General features: G+C 39.5%; 1 protein-coding gene across 4 annotated transcripts in view; it reads right to left on the bottom strand.

The window, feature by feature from the left end:
- Myo5a (myosin VA) overlaps positions 1-20,333 on the bottom strand; it is a 155,596-nt gene that overhangs the window by 13,753 nt on the left and 121,510 nt on the right. For 2 of the 4 annotated variants that reach the window (XM_029481123.2, XM_085844788.1), the window contains 7 exons: positions 19,180-19,407; positions 15,260-15,360; positions 12,889-12,969; positions 11,257-11,455; positions 7,588-7,681; positions 4,051-4,197; positions 1,588-1,742 (listed from right to left, as the gene is read on the bottom strand). In XM_029481123.2, the coding sequence (XP_029336983.1) occupies positions 1,588-1,742; positions 4,051-4,197; positions 7,588-7,681; positions 11,257-11,455; positions 12,889-12,969; positions 15,260-15,360; positions 19,180-19,407 (1,005 nt within the window). Of the gene's footprint in view, positions 1-1,587; positions 1,743-4,050; positions 4,198-7,587; positions 7,682-9,124; positions 9,200-11,256; positions 11,456-12,888; positions 12,970-15,259; positions 15,361-19,179; positions 19,408-20,333 lie in introns of all 4 variants that reach the window. The other 2 variants (XM_029481121.2, XM_029481125.2) reach the window with 2 other exon arrangements.

The following is a 20,333-nucleotide window of genomic DNA, read 5'->3' as shown; positions in this document are numbered from 1 at the left end:
CTGAGTTCAATTCTCAGTGACCACATGATGGCTCACAACCATCTGTGATGGGATCTGATGCTCTCTTCTTCTGGTTGTCTGAAGAAGGCAACAGTGTACTCATATACATAAAACAAAGAACCAGACCTTTTTAAAAAAAGTTAGATGTGTTTCTCTAGGTTCTCAAACTTCCTAATGCTGCAGCTCTTTAATAAAATTCCTCGTTGTGGTGACTCCCAACCATAACATTATTTTTGTTGCTACTTCATAACTATAATTTTGTTACTACTATGAATTATCATTCAATATCTGATATTCAGGATATGTGATATGCAACCCTCACAGGGTTAGAACCCACAGGCAGAGAACCAGTGCTCTTCTAGAGTCACCGGGAGGATTATATAAGGTAAGTGGCTACTGTGTGTGTGTGTGCAAATGATTATGTCTGATAAGCATTTCTCCATTTTCACATGGAAGCAGGGGCTGGTAACAAGATAATTCATGGGATGAACTGGAGAAGCCGGGTGGTGGTGGTGCACGCCTTTAATCCCAGCACTTGGGAGGCAGAGGCAGGTGGATTTCTGAGTTCGAGGCCAGCCTGGTCTACAAAGTGAGTTCCAGGACAGCCAGGGCTACACAGAGAAACCTGTCTCAAAAAAAACCAAAACCAAACCAAACCAAACCAAAACGAATTGGAGAATAAGGGGAACAAAAATTGAAAGAAAAATTTTAATGCCGTATTTTTTATAAGAATAAGCTACACATTATTAAACTTGACATTTATCTCAAGATCAGTATCATATTCTACATATATGGACCACACATAAATATATATGTGTAGAACTGGTTTCCACAAAACACTTAAAACTCATCCACCTATCCATCCATCCATCCATCCATCCATCCATCCATCCATCCATCCATCCATCCATCCACCTACCTATCTACCTACCTACCTATCTGTTAAGCCAGGGTCTCACTGTGTAGACCTGGCTGGCTTGGAATTTACTCTGTAAGCCAAGCTAGCAATTCATAGAGATCTTCCAAATATGTGCCACCATGCCTGTCTTTGAATATTTTAAGTTTGGTCCCAATAAAACCTAAAGCAAATTATTTCTGTCTTGGAAGAATTACTTTGCTATGCAATTAAATGCAATAATATCAAATTCATTTTGATTACTGTCTAATCTGAATCTGTTCTGAAAGAAGGCATTATGACAGGTCCCCAGCAGTGGTGGCCTTTGAGAGGTTGTGGCATACTTAGGAGAGGCTTAGCTACACTACAGTCCAGCCCCATTTCTGAATCAGTCTTTGCTTACTGCTCCTCTGCAAAGGGCTCACACCTCTTGAAGCTCTGAGCCCTCAAAATTATCATTCCTCTCTCAAGTGCTTCTGTCAGTGTTTGGTCACAGTGACAGGAAAGCAGCTAACACAGAGGGTACAGAGACTGTTTCCTATAGTTGGAGCTTGTAGGTAATGCTGAAAGGCTGGAAGGGTTACAGTAGCAACTGTGCTAAGTCTAAGGAGGAAATAGTAGAACAAGAACAATAGAAAAAGAAGAACAGACTATCATTAACAATCGTGAAAACGGCAGAATGTGGAACTGACCTTCAAGACTTTTTTGATGCTGTTAATTGTTGATGTCAGCAATGATCTTACTTTCTGATCATCGTTCAGATAGTCAGCATGTCGTACACACATAAACAAGATATAGGCTGGTAATCCTGGAATCAGATTGACAGCCACACCACGTGGCTTTAGTTCTGAATAAAGAAAAAAGGAAAAACAAAATTACGTAACCCTGAAAGTCTTTGAGGCATGTTTTGTGAGATGAAAGCACAGTTGTGTAAGAGCTCAATCATTCAGAGCAAGTTATAAAAAACAGTATTTTAACAGTTCATTAGGGAAATTATTGACTATGGCACATACCTATATAAAACTTATATATCCTGCCCTGACTTTTCCCTTGAAGTCCAGTCTTGTTTATGAACTGTCTTCCTGGTGGCTCTGCTCAGGCATGTCAAACTAAGCCTCTCCCAAGCCAAGTTCTTCATTCTCCCTGACATCCATTTACTAATGGACCCCTCCACTTTCAGTTTCTCAGGTCATAAACCTCATCGTTTTAAAACCTTACTTTTCTTACACCATGCACCCAACTTATCATCCTGTTAGTGCTCCCTGCAAAATACAGCTAGAATCTAGCTGCTTCTATTCTACTCCCCAGTTTAGGACATTATCACTTCTTGGGTTGCTAGAATAGCTTCCTAACTGATCTCTTAGATCACCTAGTTCCAGATAATACTAAATATTGTAGCTTCTTGCTTAAGAAAATGCACATTAGATCATGCCAATTTTGTTCAGAGAATTCTTCAAAGAGCTTCTTCCCCCACTTATAAGATTCCAAACCTGAACTGTGCTCCACACCGTCTAGCCTCTCTTCCTCAGGCTCAGCTCACTCTGCCCCAAACAACTCTCCTTGTAGATTGCTTAACATGCCATGGTTCCTGCCCAGGGCCTGGAGCCCAGGTCCTTAAACTTTTTCTGCCTCTGATGTTCTTTCTTCAGACATAAGCACAGCTTGTTCCTATTATCTTTGGCCACTGTGAGCAGTACATCCCATAAAGGAGTGTTTCCAGACAACTTTATATAAACTCTACACCCATCTTTACTCTATCCTTTTTACCTTTAAACCACCAGCCCTAAAACCTGTTGGCTAAGTGATGATCATGTTAAAACTGAAGTTCTTGGAAGCTATTTCTAGTACTAAGCTGAATGCCATGAAGCTGAGGAATGGTCAATTAGGTGTAATTACCAATCCCATGGTAGCTGGGAGGAGAGAATGGCAAAGGCTGAAGGTTTAGCTCACTACTACTTAGAGGCTCACAAACTCTTTATTTTACTCCCCGAATATTCTTAGAGGCTCACAGTCAAGGCCTTGTGCCCCCTGAAATGCCTCTTCTACTACCTTTTACATCATCCCATCCTTTCCATACTTTGCTAGATATTTTTCCTTGATTTTTTTCCCACATTATTGAAGTGTTTTCCTAAACCATTAGCCATAAATCTTCCTAGGGATGAAAAGAGAAATTAAAAAACCCAAATGGCTACAACAGTGGCATTCAACTGTGGTTATAACTGGGAATGCACAAGACATTTCCAGAATAGCACTAGAGTTGGCCCAAGTTCTTTTCCCTGGAAACTTCAACTTATTTCAATTGGGGTAGGAGACTATCAACACTTTTTAAGAGTTTTCTGAGTGGGCTGAGGATGTGACGCAGAATCTGTCTACTATTCATGAGGCCCTTGGTTTGTTCCCTGACTACCACCAAAACACAACTCACACATATTGGTCTTAGTGGAAGTACACATAGGCCTTAGCACATGGGAGGTAGACAAGAAGGACTATGAATTCTAAGTAAGCTTTTGTTATATATCATGTTATAAACTAGCATGGGCTATACAGGAGATCTTGTCTCAAAACCAAAACCAAAATTTTCTGAGTGATCTTAATATGAAACCAGAGCTGATCGGCTTGGCTTCAAGGGAGCCTTACAGATGGATCCTAGACACATGTCCCACACTGATGATGAACGCTCAGTAAGGACTCCACCACAGCACTCTAATGTAGTATGAAGTGATGACTCGGAGACTTCAGAGCTAGGCCTGCCAGTGGATCCTGTCTATGGCCTTCAACGCTGAGAAAGCTGAAGCTGTGTGGTAACTCCCAGGAACTTTGGACAACATGACAGGACCACTGCCTCAAAAGACGTATTACAACTTAATTTAAAAAAAACGTTTATTTGTTTTGCATGTGCTGTGTGAGGGCCTGTGATAGAGTGTTTATGGAAGCCCAAGGACAGCCCGCAGGATTTTGTTTTCTCCTTTCAGAATAGGGCCCTAGACTATTATCAGACCATCAGGCTTAACAACAAGCACCATTACACATGGAGTCATCCTGACAGTCAAGAAAATAATTTAAAAAGAATATTAAGTCAGACTTTAAACCTTAGTGACGAGTGTTTCTAGCACTGCCCTGGCTGAGAGGAATCTTCCCATGTAGAAAGCACTTGCCTAGAATCAGGTTCTTCACTAGCTTCTGCTCATCCTCCCTTTTGTACTCCAGCATTCCTTGGAAATCCTTTTCTTTCCGGGGAATGTTGACTGGCCGGATAGGCTCATCGATGATCTGTCCTGGAGATATGTTCTCCATCTGCCCCACTTCAGGAGAAATAAAAGAGGGAGAGAAATGTTCTTCAGGTGGAAAAGGGCTCCATGCTCTTGTAAAGCAAGCAGACTCTGTAAGAACTGAGGCTCCTCATCTCTGCCATTTAGCTTCCCACTCCCATTTAAGATGTTTTTCCCTGCTCAAACTGGGTAAATAGCAACATTAAAGGGTAATTTTGCGCTGACAGCTACAGAGCCCGATACACAGGTAGTAACATCAAAAACCTGGCAAGGGTTTTGTGTCAGATTTACTTTGAAAGTATCCACAGCATCACAGAAAAGTCCCCAACATATACCACTTAACATATTTGCTAACAAATCTTTTCCAACTAAAAGTAGTTAAACTCGTGATTAGCTAATTTTCAGACAATTTCTTACAAGTAGAAAAATTCTGGAAAGACGGATCTAGAGCAGAGAAATCAGAAGGCCAAGGTTCTAGATCTACTATCTAACAGGCAGGGTATTGAAGGTTGAGGTTCTAGACCTACTATCTAACAGGCAGGGTGTTAAAAGCTGTGGTTCTAGACCTACTATGTAACAGTCAAGGTGTTGAAGGCTCAGGTTCTAGACCTACTATCTAACAGGCAGGGTGTTGGGTAAATAACTTAGAGTTCTGGGTTTTGTTTTGTTTTTTTTTTAATCAAAAATGTTACTGGCTTCTAGGATACTTTCAGGTCTGACTTTTTTTTTTAAAATGAAAATCAAGACATAACACCTACTCCTGGATTAAAATAGAGCACCATGAAACACTCTCTACTTAGCTGCATAATTTCTATTTTCCATTTTTTTCTCTTAAAAAGTTTGTTTTATAAAAAGTGTCCTTAATTAAATATAGCCCACAGGAAAGGCAAGAATCTTGCTATTTTAATTTAAGGCTAAAGGGTTTAAATGTTTTAACACATTAAAAAACACTAATATGCATTAATAAACTTTTATTAGATGGTGCTTTGTTGCACAAAGACTGGTATTTTTCTGTAGAACACAGACCTAGAGAGGAAGAGATGAGTGTCAGAAGAGTGTGTCACGTTTATTCACTACTTTGGCAGGGTGTAGACAATGGTCACCTAGGGAGGTACTCTAGGCATATGAGCCTATTTCATTTTAGCTAGATGCAAATAATTTAACTCAAAATATAAATTTTCTTAAGAACAAATATGACTTTTTCTTATTTAATCCATGAGCTCCTAGCACAAATACTATTTTTTGCTTGGCTATCAGGACAGTTTAGCTGAAAAGTTTGATTTCTAATTGACAATAGCCCAGTAGCATCTTGAAATATCTTCTCTCTTTAATTACATTTCAAAGCATACAATTTAAGAAACTGATTTCAAATGTGAGATAAAAATGGTTTTTATATTTATTCACATTCATTAATGTTGGCAAAGAGCCACTAATTTAACAACCTTGCAGGTTAATACCCTTATAGCAGGGTTTTTACAAATATTCTCCTGTCTTGCCATGGCGTCCAGTTCAGTGTAGAAAGTTCTCTGTAAAAAAGAACTTGGATTTCTAAGTACTGCTGATAAGCATTACAGCTCATATATATAAACCTGGAGTTTGAAGCTTTTTTTCTTGTATTTGTATGCATGGAATATATGCATGCTCATGTGAGCATGTAGGTAGATGCACATGTGTGTATGTGAAGGTTCAAGGTTATATTGGGTATCTTTCTTCATTTATCTCTACCTCATGTGTTGAGAGGTAGAGTCTCTCCCTGAATACAGAGCTTGTTGTTTCAGCTTGTCTAGCTAGCCAGTTTGTGGGGAATCACCTGTCCCTGGCACTTTAAACCTAGGATTGCAGGCAGTGGTCATGCCTGACAGTAGCTTATGCAGGATTTCAGGATCCAGTCCTCACAGTTTTATAGCAAGTGCTTTATACACAGAGGCAGCTCCCCAGCCCCTGGAGTTTCACAAGTTTTAATGTAATATATGAATCATGTAATGTTAATGGTCTATACAAAATATATGGTTATAAAGTAATTGTTCTGATATCTAAACAAACATTTCAATATTTGCATATTAATGAGAGTAATACCCTCTTTGACATTAACATCTGTGGCACTACATACTCTAAATATTTTTTAAATTTACTTATTCAGTCAAGAATAGAAGGGTTATCAAAGGTCAGAAACTATGTTCATTGTTGTAACTGTGAAAAATAAGAGGTGATTTCCATGCCCAGAAAGCTCTTAGTCAAGCATAGAAACCAGTAATTCAAACAGAAAAACTGCTAAAAATATAAGAGTGAAAAACCATAGAAAGGATGAACCAAATACAGAAAGCAGGATCCTGAGGTCGGTGGTACGATCAGGATGCTTCTGAGGATGTGACAAGTGCCTTTAAAAGTTCCACAGAATGAGCTGGACTTGACTGGAACTGCCAGACAGACAGAAGAACAGTTATGACTCAGTGTGATGGAGTGGTGGGCTCTTTCTATCCTTTGTGCCACATGAGAGTCACAAAGATGACAAGTAGAGAATATGATGATGGCCAGGATGAGTGCATCATTTGTGGTTAAAATGGCTTAAAGGGAATTTTATCTTTGAAGTTCTGTTCCTAAGGTACCTTGAGATGTGATAGTGGTGTTAGAATGAACTTAGCGGTTGCTTTGGTCTCACGCACAGCTGGATCTCAAACACCTGCAACTGCACCTAGCACCTAGGACACACGCAATAAAACTTGCTGAATGATCAGGCTAACTCATAAGACAAGAGCAGTATGCTTCCACGGATTTTTTTCCTCAAGGAGCATACCTTTTTTATATAGAAATGATTTTAAAAATCATGTTTCTTTATAATTATAATTCATATTTCCTGATTAATTTCTTTTTTTTTTATAAGGTCATGAGTTCTTTGAGGATACGCTAACACATTCCCGTTTGTAGCTCTAGTGGTAACAATTAGATTGCGTGTAGCATGTATATTGCTATTGCAGATGTACTGCCCACATTAACTCACTCAGTTCTTAGAGACCATGTTTGAGAGGCACCATTATCATTCATAGTGAGGATGTGGGAAAACTGAGGCATGGAGAGGTTCCGCACCATGCACATATTCTGAGCCTAGTAGGTAGGAGAGAGACACAGGACTTGAATCAAGAAGCTGGCTCTAGAATCCTTGCTCTTAAGCACATGCTGTACTGACTAGGGCTGTCTCTGGCATGTGTTAGCTGTTTGCTGAATGAATTTTCTCCCTTTGGAACTTACTGTTATGTTACTAGGAAAATTATTCCCACACATAGAAGAATTTTTCATTCCACAGAGGTTAAGATTGTCAAAAGTAATTTTGATTATTTTCTCTAAAAACTCACCTGTAACTCTCCACCAGGTCACTAGCAATGGACATAAAATTTGACAAATGCTGTTAAAAAAATGTTTAAGTACCTTCTAGTTCACCAATTTTTTTGGCAAAGACTTTCAGTTGTTTCTTCAGTTTCCGGACAGTTTTATCCTGCTTTTCAAGTTGTTCCATCAGATCCTAGGATCAAAATGAGAATTATGTCAGAAAGATGAGAACAGGCTCAGCACAGGCACAAAGGGCGCACAGATGGAATCACAGCAACGACACTGTTAGTTTCACATAAAAGCTGCAGGTGGAGCCACCGCCTGGCTCAAACTGGTAGACAAAGGAGGTGCAGCTCCAGTGAAGGCAAGGCTGACACTGCGGTGAGTGAAAGCAAGGCTGACACTGCAGTGAGCTCCTTACAGCTACAGCGTGATGGAAGCCTCCCAGCAGGCACCTATGGAAACATCTCAGACGCACTGTCACTTGTGAGGGGGACTGGGCAAAGATAAGCTCTGATGAGTGCATACAAGATCTGTGAGAGCTGAGGACAGCTGCACTTAGGAACAGACTGACCCTCCGTGAGTAAAGCACAGCTATGCATTACCCATTCCAAACTTAGCCTTAACGCCTAAGAAACATGAAGAAGTTGGGGAAACTAAAAGTAAGCTGAGCCAGGTGTTCTGGCATACACCTTTAATTCAAGTACTCAGAAGGCAGTAGTGGGTGGATCTCTGTGAGTTCAAGGCCAGCCAGGGTTACATATAACTGCCTTAAAAAAACAAGCCAAAGAAAACCAAATAAAACAACAAAAAAGTAATAAACAACAACAAAAGGATAAAGAACTTTCTGCTACACAGCATGAAGGTACATGACTAAAATCCAAGTACCAGGAAGTCAGAGAGAATTCAAGGCCAGCCTGGGTTGTAGTGAAAGTTTGCCTCGGGATGGGAGTGGGGGTCTGCTGACATAAGACCCAAATGCCAGGTAATATAATATATATATATAATATAATAAATCTTGCACAATATATATATTTTTAAAAAATGAACTTTGAGTGCCTAATGTAAAATGTGAAAAAGAGAGAAAGAAAACCTGTGTTTTTAAATGGAAGGTAAGATACTGGCTTTATTTAGTAAAGAATTCTCTCCAAGGACAGGCAGTTAGATACTCAGGAAGAGGGAAGTGGGCATGACCAGATTAAGAAAGCTTAGAAAGGTCAGATATGAGTCAGTGGAGCTGGCTGGGGGTTGCCACGGAGTCTTAGAGAAGAACAGCATTTGATAATGCGGATTCATTCTCTAGCTTACTCAGAACTGGGCTCAGACATCTGACTAGTGACTGAGGAAACAGCTGCTCACATTCCCAGTGCTGGGTTATGCTTCCTGGATTTGACTCTGTCTTTTGAAATCAATTGCTTCCATCACACTGTAAGCCTTGGGTTAACAACAAACCAAACACAGTGGACATGGGACACCAAAAGATAGCTGGCTAAAGATAGCTGTGGGGGTGGGGGAAAGAGATTTTGTGAATATTTTTGAAGAGACCTCCTGGGCAGTGACAGACAGCAGTGTGCTCTTCAGTTAGAGAAGGCTAGAAGTAGCAGAGGACAACAGAAAAGCACTGTGTTTTACATACAATCATCCTTTTGTAAAGTGAAATCCGATAGGATTGATACTTCTTAGGGTCATCTGCATATAATTCCTCAAAATACTGAAAAAACAGGTACAATGGATATTTGTTTCTTGGGTCTTTGAGCAAGTGCTACCTCTCAGCAAAATTAACTTAAAAATACTTTAAAACACATGTAAAGAAACTATATCTACTCACAGGTTCCAATTTGCCACCTGCTATTACCATGTATAGCTGAGTCTCTATTTCACATGAACAGTGGAAATAGGTGATGGCCAGGATGTTGTCACTAGAACAGGGAACCATAGTGACCAGAGAAGGCTGACATTTCAGTTCCCAGCACTTTACTGCTCCCTCACATGTGACTCTCTCAAGCTGCTGCTTGTTCAGTCACCATCAGAGCAGCAAGGGCAAGGAAGGCAATGGCATAAAAAGGCAGGAAGGAGCGCTGCTAGCACCCCAGTCCTGTTTGCAACTTGTGGAGCTGGTGAGAGGCAGCATGGGGTGACCTGTGAAGCCTGTGCACTAGAGGAGTAAGAAAGCCATTCCTGTGTGTTGGTGTGTGTTCAGTGTGTGTGCATGTGTGTGTGTGTGTGCATGTGAGGCAAAACTTCAGAAGCACTAAGCCCAGACGTGGTTACCTTAATATTCTGCTCAAGTGAATCCTAACAAATGTATAATTAAAACTGAGAAACTCTAAGTATCCTGAGAAAGAATATCCTTTCATACACTCGACTTTGATAATATTCTTCAAATTAGCAGTCAGTATAATGAATGGCACAAGCAGATGATCTGCAAAGGATAGCCTAAAACAAACTAGCTAGAGACTTCTATTTAGAGTGTGAGGCTTGCTCATTTCTGAGTTAGATACAAACTACTGATAGTACAGACAGGTTATAAGGCTGAGCAACACTTGATTGACTTAGTGAACAAATTTAGAATCTGCCACCCAGAAACAAACCCATTTCACACACTGTCTTAGCATTTTAAGGCAATCACTCAGAAGCAAAGAATCTGTACACTGATCAGTCAGTATTATTCCACACATTTATCAATTACTCATCAACAGCACTGTTAGTCATATCAGCAAAGAGAGTAAGACATAACTTTTGAAGAACATTTTCTGACTCAGAAGCCGTCCCTATCAAATAGGAAGGTGCAGTCGCTCTGAAAGAGCACAGGCACCGTCCTTGCTCCTCCCCAACTCCTACCACGGAGCTTCATACACACAGCAGACTGGAAAGAAAACACTTTTTCCAATCTAGGTAAAATATGGGTGAACATATGGTTGTAGAGAACTATCTGTACTCTCAGTTATCACTAATAGAATTAGACCTTCAGAGAAATTCAGACACGTCTTACTGTAGATCTTAAAAGGTATTACTTTTTCATCTGTCACTAGAGAACAGATTTTATGCAAAAATGAATAATTATAATCTTTAACTGACTTTTATGCAGTAAGTATATCTGTAAAATTTACATAGATGTAAAAATTGTAAATATGTAATCAAAGTGATAATGTGATAAAGAAAAATATTATAGAAAATATTTTATTTTGGTTAAATAAATGGAAGGAATAAGAAAAAAGAAGGTCTTAGAGTCTGTGTGAGCATTCAGAATCTGGTAAGGGGAACAGCAAAATCATGTTCCTCTTTACCATTCAGGCTCTGCTTAAAACAAGAGAATGTGCCAAGTTCAAGTCTAGTCCCTCTGCCCCGTTTTAGAAGCTCTATCCAGTGACAACATATAGCTCCTGCTTGGCTCAACCAAGAATCTTCCCTGGCTTGTCGGCTAGACAGGCTGGAAGGCATCCTCCCTGGATGCCTGAGATCAGAGGAAAACAGTCTGTAGCCTTGTCTCCCTGCCACTCAAAGCCTAGCAGGTAGTCAGGTTACTGTCTTCCGGAGACTCCAGGCCAGACCAGACACTTCATGTGAGGTCTGAGGGGCTCAACTGCTCAAGAGACTGCTGTGAGAAATAGTCTGGGTACACTTTTATTACTTTGATTCATTTCTACCGATACATACATATTTTCCTTCCTGTCTCTATCAGGGACAGCAGAGTATCTTTCCCAAAAAGAAAAGACTGTGCTTTTTCTAAAAGAACATACAGCAGAGGGTCACTGCCCCTCTCCTTACCAGGTTCTCATTGGTCAGCCGGGTGATCTCATGCTGCAGGCTGGCCTCAATGCGGGCCTCAGGGGGCAGCTGCAGGTTCTGGGCCAGCAGCTGCTGTTGCCGGTTGTTTTCTTCCTTTAGGCTCTGGATCTCCCCACGCAGGGCCTCAGCCTCATTCTCATGGCTTCTTTTCTGCGACTGTAGCTGGGATTCTAAGAGCCTGTAGAGAGGCCACACAGTTTGTAGAATAGTCAAGTTCACACTAATGGGTACAAAGCTACACGCTCCTTTGAAAGAAACAGGAAAAGCAGATACTCTCTACCATCTGTGCATCTTCTGACTCTAATAATGTCATGAAACTCAGATGCCAGTAATGGAAACTAATTTGTCCACATTTGTGTCTTTTTGAATTGTATGAAGTTCTCTTTTAATTGGCATAGATAGTATCACTGCCAATAAACAAACAAACAAACAAACAAACAAATAGCTGCATTATGAAGAGCAAGATTATATACTCTCAATCTAATAAAATAGACCTTTAAAGACATAGTCATTGATTTCAGGCACAGGATGAACCAGAATAATGTTTAATATTGTCCACTTATCTAAGGACAGAAAGCTGGCACACTACTTGGAAACCCATAGATTTATCCAAATCCAGTTTAGTGGTTTTGTAATTCTTGTGTGTGTGTGTGTGTGAATGTATAGAGCTGAAATATCTCTCCCCATGAAATTACATATCAGTAATGGAATCCTAACAAGATATAAAGTTATAGTCAAGAATTAACTAACATGAAGAAAAAGGCATTTAGTCCCAATGTTATTTGTTACTAACTGCTGAATAAACTTACTGATGCCATTGTGAGCAAACTATGGATAGTGGACTAAACATTTTAGCTATTATTTATGAAGTTTCAAGACAGAGTCAACCAACAACACGGTGGTTAATGCCAATGGTTATGGTTAGAACAAAGCAGAATAAGCAGAACCCAATTTAACAGTATAAAATCTTAAAATTGTAATCACTAAAATGAAAAATTTGATGGAATTTTTAAGATGAAGACATTATTAGGACTGATAAATAAGTTAAAGAGACACAGCTAATTCTATTTGGTTTTCCCTGGAAGTGAACTGCTGAGCTCAGGTGGTTATCTTGACTTCTTTGCTTCAAATCTCACAGTAACCACAGAGAATGCTGAAGCAGTCACTTGCCACTGCTCTTAGGCAGCCTCACAATAATGAGAAAGTGGCCAAATCTATTATAGGAACGTGTATCCCAAATTGACATTTATTACAAATAAACTACTGTCCAGGTAGCAAGTATCAGTGCCCATGCTCCAATAACTTGTGCTTCAGCTGGAAGACTGTCTTCCTCAAGCCCTAGAGATTCATAGTCTTCAGATAGTCACTGCTGACAGCACTGTGGATTACAGGAAGCAACTGTATTCACCTATAATCAATTTTAGCCTTAACACTATCTGTTAGTAGAGAAAAATTTAAAGAAGCCATTTGGCTGCAGATTCTAAGTTTTATTGAGACTTATTATCTCAGGAGGATAATAAATGCACAAGACGCACAATAGTCAAAGTTGTGAGTCCATGTTAGTGAGAAAAGCAAGTTAATAACAGTCTATTTTGAGGTGACATATATAACCTGTTGGCTTGTTTTAACCCTTCATAAACCAGCCAGAGCTCTCCATCCTCATTCAACTCCTGGTAATCCATAGTAGATGATCTTCCATGTAAAGAAACACAATGCAAAACACAAAAGGACACAGGATGGAAATGAGATGATGGTGGTCAAGAAAAGCACATGATACTTCAGCATTTTACTAAGTGAAGAGGGTCATTTTTAGTAATTACAAATGACTTTACAACATTACCACAAAATTACTTTCATTAATTAAAAAAAAATGGGGGAGGGGTTAAGCAGTTGTATCATAGACAAATGAAGGGTTTGGAGCATCTCCTGAAGAGAAATAACTGGAAAACTGAGACACACATTCAATGTATAATGTTCTGTGCGGATAGCCAAATGACCTTATGTATTAAGGGTTCCATCGAGGCTAACCATAACACAAGTATGATGTGAAAACTCCAGATGCCATATCTTCTTCATGTGGCAATTTTCATAATCTATTTCAAACTATAATTTTCAGTTTTCTGGATAAAATTTATTTTAGCATAATAAAATCTGATTCACACTGGGTGGTGGTGGCACACGCCTTTAATCCTAGCACTTGGGAGGCAAAGGCAGGCGGATTTCTGACTTCAAGGCCATCCTGGTCTACAGAGTGAGTTCCAGGACAGCCAGGGCTACACAGAGAAACCCTGTCTTGGAAAAAAAATCTGATTCACATGTACACTTTTATACAAATTATTATACAAATAACATAAGAACATATTCAAAGTTCTCAGCTTTTGACATGGTTTAAAATTTTTGTATTAGAGGTGGATCTGTTTTCTCTTACTAAAATACTATAGTATTTCAGAGTTCAGGTTCTTAATCTTGATATACTTTTTTTTTGCTATGTTTATATAACATGAATTTGAGAAAATTCTATTTTCAATCTACCATCTCTTCCTAAAGAATTATCTCTTTTTGAGGTTTTATTTGAATTACTATAGTGATGACTTTATAGATCTATGATATATACCTCAACTGCATAGTGGGATTTCTCTTCCTTGATGCCTCCTTGTCTCTCCCAAAAGTCAGAATGTGTAAATTCACTCACCATTCACTCTGGTCTCATGCTCATGAAATGGTATCAACACATCCAACTGCGTCCCCACGGCAGACGTGCCAAGTTTCCCTATGACCCATTCACACACCCGACAGACCACAAGGTTTATTGACCTCGTTTTCATATATATCTTTCCAAATGCCCCACTTCTTTCAACCCTGTCACCACCAAGCCCAAGTGATTATGATCAGTCACTGGATTATGGCAAAGCCTCTTAACTGGTTTTGTGCTTTAAATCTTACTCCATTATAATTTGTTCTCAAATCAAACAGCAAGGCTAGCTTTCTGAATCTGTTACATTATTCTATGTAAAACACTTAAATTCTTTCTAATATCTTTAGACTAAAATACGAATGTTCTCAGTCCTGTCTCTGAGGAGCCTATCACCTCTGTGAGGAGAGACTGCATTTACTTGTCTTCCCACTGTGTGGTGTAGTGTCTGGCATGGGGTAGGCACATTCCAGACCTGTGGTGACTGAATAGCTGAGTGGATGGATGGAAAGAATTCCCTTTCTATAATAAGATAGTCTTAAGTATAAAAGTTTACAATTAATTCATAAATTAAATTTACACATAACCACAAACTTAAATAAGTATTCTGTACTTTTGCCCGTAAATAAAGAATAAGCTACTGTTTCCTAAGGTGTATATATTTAATTTGTGGGTATTTATGAACTGTTTTTCCTCTATGGTCATCACTGGCCATGCTTTCTCAAAATGGTCAGCATGTAATTTTTTTTCTGTTTAGTGTACAATGGCATTAAGTTTCTGTTCAGAAATGAAGTAAGGCTAAGAGCTGCAGGTACGAGCCTCGCCTCCATTTATCCCATCCTTGAAGTTGTGGTGCCCTTCTAGAGCTGTAGAATTACCACTGCTGGGATTCCAAGCACATATATTTTCATTTCTCTTCATGCTACATTTCAATTATTGGGCACTGTAGCTTCCTCTACAAATCTTCAAATGGCCATCTTGAACCTCTACTAAGAAAGGATATACTCAATCTATTGAGCAATGGATTTTCTTCTCTAGGCAGCTGAATGCCAAAGCCCTTGCAATAAACATATCTTCCCACAATGTGAGTAACATTTCCCCTGACACCAAGTGTCACTATTTCCCTGATATTACTAATGATATTTTAAGTTAGTTTATTCTAGAAACCTTAGGTTCTTCTGGAAGATGTCCATTAAAGCATTGATTAGTCCAGTGAGTTCCTGCACAAGAGATTGGCTTGAAGACTCAGTTAACACAGTTAAACCAAGGTGGATGAAAGGCTCGACTTACCTGTTCGTTTCTTTCAAACCAATATATGCTTGTGCTATTTCACCTTTGTCTTTCATTTTCTGTACATCTTCCAAAAGAATTGTGGAATCTGTCATTGTATTCTGAAGGGAGAAATGATACATTCCCACATGAAGGCTCAGCTTAGGAGCTCTGAGTCACATATAACATATTCTTTTCACTCCAGTACTTAGTGCACAGCACTTGACACCCAGCTTGATGACCTGAGTTCAATCTCTAGAACCCATACAGTGGAAAGAATCTAGTCTCACAAGTTATCATCTGATGTTCATGTGTGTGTCTACACACACACACACACACACACACACACAACTAACTTACTGCCTCTAAAAATATCAAATTTAGCACCCTGAAAAGGTTCATTCTCCTTGTGTAAAAACATGTGTTTCAGTCAATGTTTGTTCTAAGTGGAGTGTGATGCTCATGCCCAGGATGGCCTCAGATTTCTATGTCCCCGAGGATAACTGGAAACTGGTCTTTTTGCCTCATCTTCCTAGCATTGGGACCTTAGGTATGCACCTCTGAACCCGCTCAGTTTATGGAGTGCTGTAGACCAAACCTAGGGCTTTGTGCATGCTGGGCAAGCATTTTACCAGCTGAACTACATCTCTGGCCCCAAATAAACATTTCTTTATATGTATTTTATATAGAGTATATATTTAGTGATTTGTATTTTCTCTTTCCCTGAAAGGAAAAAAAACTAGTTCAAAAATGGCCATTCTCATTTTTAAGGCCTATAAAAATGACTTGTCTTTATATCAAATAATACTATATGCCACACCACCTCCAGTAGGATCTGTGTGACAAGTTCCACAGACTGAGGCAATTGACTTCAAAATGGGAGGCCTCCTGGAACTGGTTGTGGAACTCTTCGCTGGAGAAAAATTATTGAGCCATAGTTCTCATGGCAATCTATCTGTTTTGTTTTCTCTTATTCCTTTTCTTATTTACATGTTCCTGGTAGTCTAGGCCAAGATCTTAAGTGAGAATAATGGGTAAGAAACAATTCCTAGAGATAGGGTCACTAACATGACCTTATCTCCAGGGAAACCTACGCTTTATTTTTTAAATCATTTACAAAATTATGATGATAGATAAAAACTTTCCCAACAGTAAAATTACATATGGCTGCATGTGTGTCATCGGAGATGGTTTTGGCATATGGTAAAGAAAGCCTTAATTAGGAAGAATTAAAATAGTTTAAATTTATACATTGAAGATTTATAAAAAAAAAATCAGGCACTCGATGTTAAATATTAATTGACCATGGGGCTGGAGAGTTAGTTCAGCGGTTAAGAGCACTGACCATTAAAGATTTATTAATCTGCTCCTGGAAATATGCCACTAGCCTTGGACAACAGCCCCCACTGAATACATCCTTTTAGAATAGTTATATTTTGATGGTTTATAGTGATGTTACCTGTCCTGTTTGTGGTTCACTGAATACACAGTTTCAGAGTTGTAATATTTGGATGATTTTTGTGCCTTACTGTGCCAAATGATTTTTGAAAATGGTGTTTGTGATGTTTCGCTGGATACAGTTTCTAAGAGATGTAATATTTTGTTTTTAATGTATAAAGTTCCCTGCTTGACAGCTGCAAAATACACTCAGATTCAAACTGCCTCTGTGCTTGTTTCTGTTTGTCACTGCTGAATCCTTATACACCTAGCTTCGAGGACCCTCATTCCAGGGACCCCTATACTAGGGTGACGGTCGTGGCAACTATACTTGAGTATCTTGGGACTTTTCTGGAGTACTTTTGAACTTCTGGTAAATCAGGTTACTTGATCTGTTCAGCTAGTCTGAAAGGAGGGAAGACAGGCATCTCCTGTTGCTGACATCCTGGGAATGAGCAGCTGGTTCTTTCCTCATCTTGCCTGTCTTGGCTAGGATGTAGCATTTTGGAGATGCTCCGTGTGTTTCCCACATTCAGTGACTTGAATTCTGAAAGAGCTGTACCTCATGAAGCACCCCATTATTGCCAACAGCTGAAAACAAGGTGAGTGGAGAAATTCAAGCCTGCAACTTCACTTAAGTACTTAAGGGGGGCTTGATTCTCAATTTAGAGGACATGAGTTCAAATTTCAGCACCCATCTAATAAGCCAGACACTCCACATAAGCCTGGTACCCATGGTCTGAGCTGGTGGAGCCAAGACATGACTGGGGCTTATTGGCTTCTAGCCTAGCAGAGGAAATGCAAGCCTCAGGTCAGGAAGAATTACTCCCTAAAGGAATAGATGGAGAACAAGGCTTTCTTCTGACATTCATTCCCACATACTCACATAAACACAAACAATAAATAAATAAACCTTAAAAAAACAGAATAAAATAAAGTAGACCTGGTCACAAAGCACAAAGTAAACATACTGAACAGACTTGCAAGGCAATCTTAGGATTAAACAGAAGTACTAATTAAATATTAAAAACATGTATAATTACCTTGTCATCCTGAAAAATCACGTTGGCAAGCACAAAAATGCAGAAAACAATAAGTCTTTAGCTTCATGAATAGATTATTTTACTGAGTCCATATAAGAGTTCATTTAAAAGCTATGATTCGTTTTTTTCTAAAACTAACTCTAAATGATTTAATTTTACAGAACTGTCAAACAGTAGACATTAGTATGTATGAGATAGGAACTCCTATTTTCAATGCTTAAATTCTTTCCTGAGTTGTTTTGTTTTAAAATGTTGCTGGTTGTAAAATGTTGGGTGTGTGAGAGAATGAGCCTCCTGTTGATGTATGAGTATGTTTCACCTGTCTTTGAGAATTCAGCAGTGGCCACTGGAAGGGCATTTGTCCAGAGGAAGCTGCCCAGAGTCCTCTGGAGGTAGAGCAGACAAACAAGAGATGGCTGGGCTAACTCACAGTCTAGCTCACTGTACGCTGTTCACCACTGCCTTGAAAATGCAAAACTAAGAAACTCAGAATTACAAACAGGCACAGGGAATTGGAAAGGTCTCAATATACTGCACATTCTTCCAGGATAGACAAGGTGTGTCATGTAGAAGCTGAGAATTAGGCAAGCAGAGTCTGCGGTGACTTAGGGTCAGCCCATTATCACAGAACAGTTGTCACATAGATTATGTGAGCTTAATAAGGGGGCAGGTATGGTACCAAAACTATGTGCTCTACTAGTAAGGATTCGTTAAGGTCCTTTGCTTCCATTTTTATTTTTCAATAATTTTCACAAAAGTTTCCTATGAGAGTATCAATTATACTCCATATATATGTATATATGTGTATATATATATATATATATATATATATATATAATTTGTAAATTTAAAGAGAAAAAGAGAGACTATCAGCTTGCTGAGAAGAGGAAAGGATTTTGATTCTGTCTTTGTCCAGGAAGCATAGAGAGCTTTCTTTCCTTTCTAAGCCCAGCCTGTTCAAGTCTGAGAACCCACATGAGACTGCACCAGGCAAGGGGACAGCACAGAGTACTCTCTGTTGACTCCACAGAAACAGCTCTTCCTGACTTCTCCCTACTGACAGGAACTCCTGGGAGCGAACAGAAATCATCTTGTAATTCCCACAAACTGATTTCATTTCTAACCATTTTCTATCCACTTAAGCAGGCCGATTTCAACAAGAAATTTTACAGTTAGACTTAATACCACTATATACCACAACAATTTGTAGATATTTATATTTAATGCATTTTACTTTAGCTCAGAATTTACTGAGGGAAGATTACTGTTATGAATGGCAAGTATATATATTTTTAAAAAGTATCCTTGGCTTGTGGCGATGAAACTTTGAAAGACACGTAGCAACCCAATGGCTTTTGCAGTTGCTCTTAAGTGTTTGTTTCCTGACAAACTGGAGGAAAAGCTTAAGAAGAAATGGAGGCCAGTCACCATGCCTCCCCTTCAACACGCGCACGAGCTTACCTTGGGCTGGATGGCTTCTTTCTGGCTCACCAGCTGCGACCTCAAGATGAGGACTTCCTCCTTGCGGACATCGAGCTCCTCGCTCACGGAGGTCAGCTGTTCCATGAGGACTCGGTAAGCAGGTGCACCTGGCGCAGTCACTTCTGGGGCACTTTTCTCACTGAGGGCTTTGCGCAACTCATTCAGCTCATTTTTCAGTTTTTTGTTTTCTGACTCCAGTTCTTGACGCTGAATGGAAAAGATGGAAGAGTTTACTGGTTTCATCCTCATCTTGGCATTGGAAAACTCAACCTCCCCTAAGTGATGGGAAAATTGTAGAAAGGACGTTAACTTCCACTCTTATGAATGGTCTCTCAGACTAAGTGTGACATCAGTGTGAACTGAACAATGTAAAAGACAGTTTGCATCTCCAACCCCAATTCCAGGGGCAAATTTACTTGGGGAATACTCCAGGATGCAGAGATGGCTGAGTGCCAGTCCTGAGAAGCCCAGGCTTTGTTTGCAAGTATGTATGTAAGGATGTACAGCTGTCAGGGTGTTTCCAATGACTGGTCGACTGAGTGGCCCCCTGAAGTATTTACCAGTGCTCTCTTTCAATCCTCTACTCACTGGTAATCAATTTTGCATTGCTCATATAAGAGACAGAAAACAAAAAAATGTCTTTACTTGGATGCTGACGATCTGATGCAATGTGTCCTAAACTTTAACATGTATTACAGTCATTTGGAGTTCCTGTTAAAACACACATTTCTGAGCCTCAACTATCTGATTCTCACTTGATGTCTAGTGGTGTTAGGCCTAAAATTTTTGCACTTCCAACAAGGGACTAGGTGATACTAATTTTGCTAATAGAGAACTAACTTTGAGAACCACTAATGCTTAACTCATTTCATTTATCTATGTTTACGTGAGACAGGGGATGTTTTAGAGAGTAGCTTGCTACCCCCTGCCTTTAGTCTGCCCGTCACCCTCAGTTAGGTTTTTCTGGATGGGAGCATTTGCACCAAGGAGCTGGATAAGAGTTCATAATCTTTACTACTGTGGCTGAATGGCTGCTACCTCCTATTCTTGTGCAGGGTGAAGTTCTACTTAGATGAAAATGAATTTGTAAAAGCAAACTACAAAGGCTAGGACTAGTGCTTGAGTAAGATTTA

This window comes from Mus caroli, unplaced genomic scaffold (genome assembly GCF_978045245.1).
Source record: "Mus caroli unplaced genomic scaffold, Mus_caroli_1 scaffold_11, whole genome shotgun sequence".
Lineage (NCBI taxonomy): Eukaryota > Metazoa > Chordata > Mammalia > Rodentia > Muridae > Mus > Mus caroli.
This window is presented reverse-complemented; position numbering and strand designations above follow the sequence as displayed.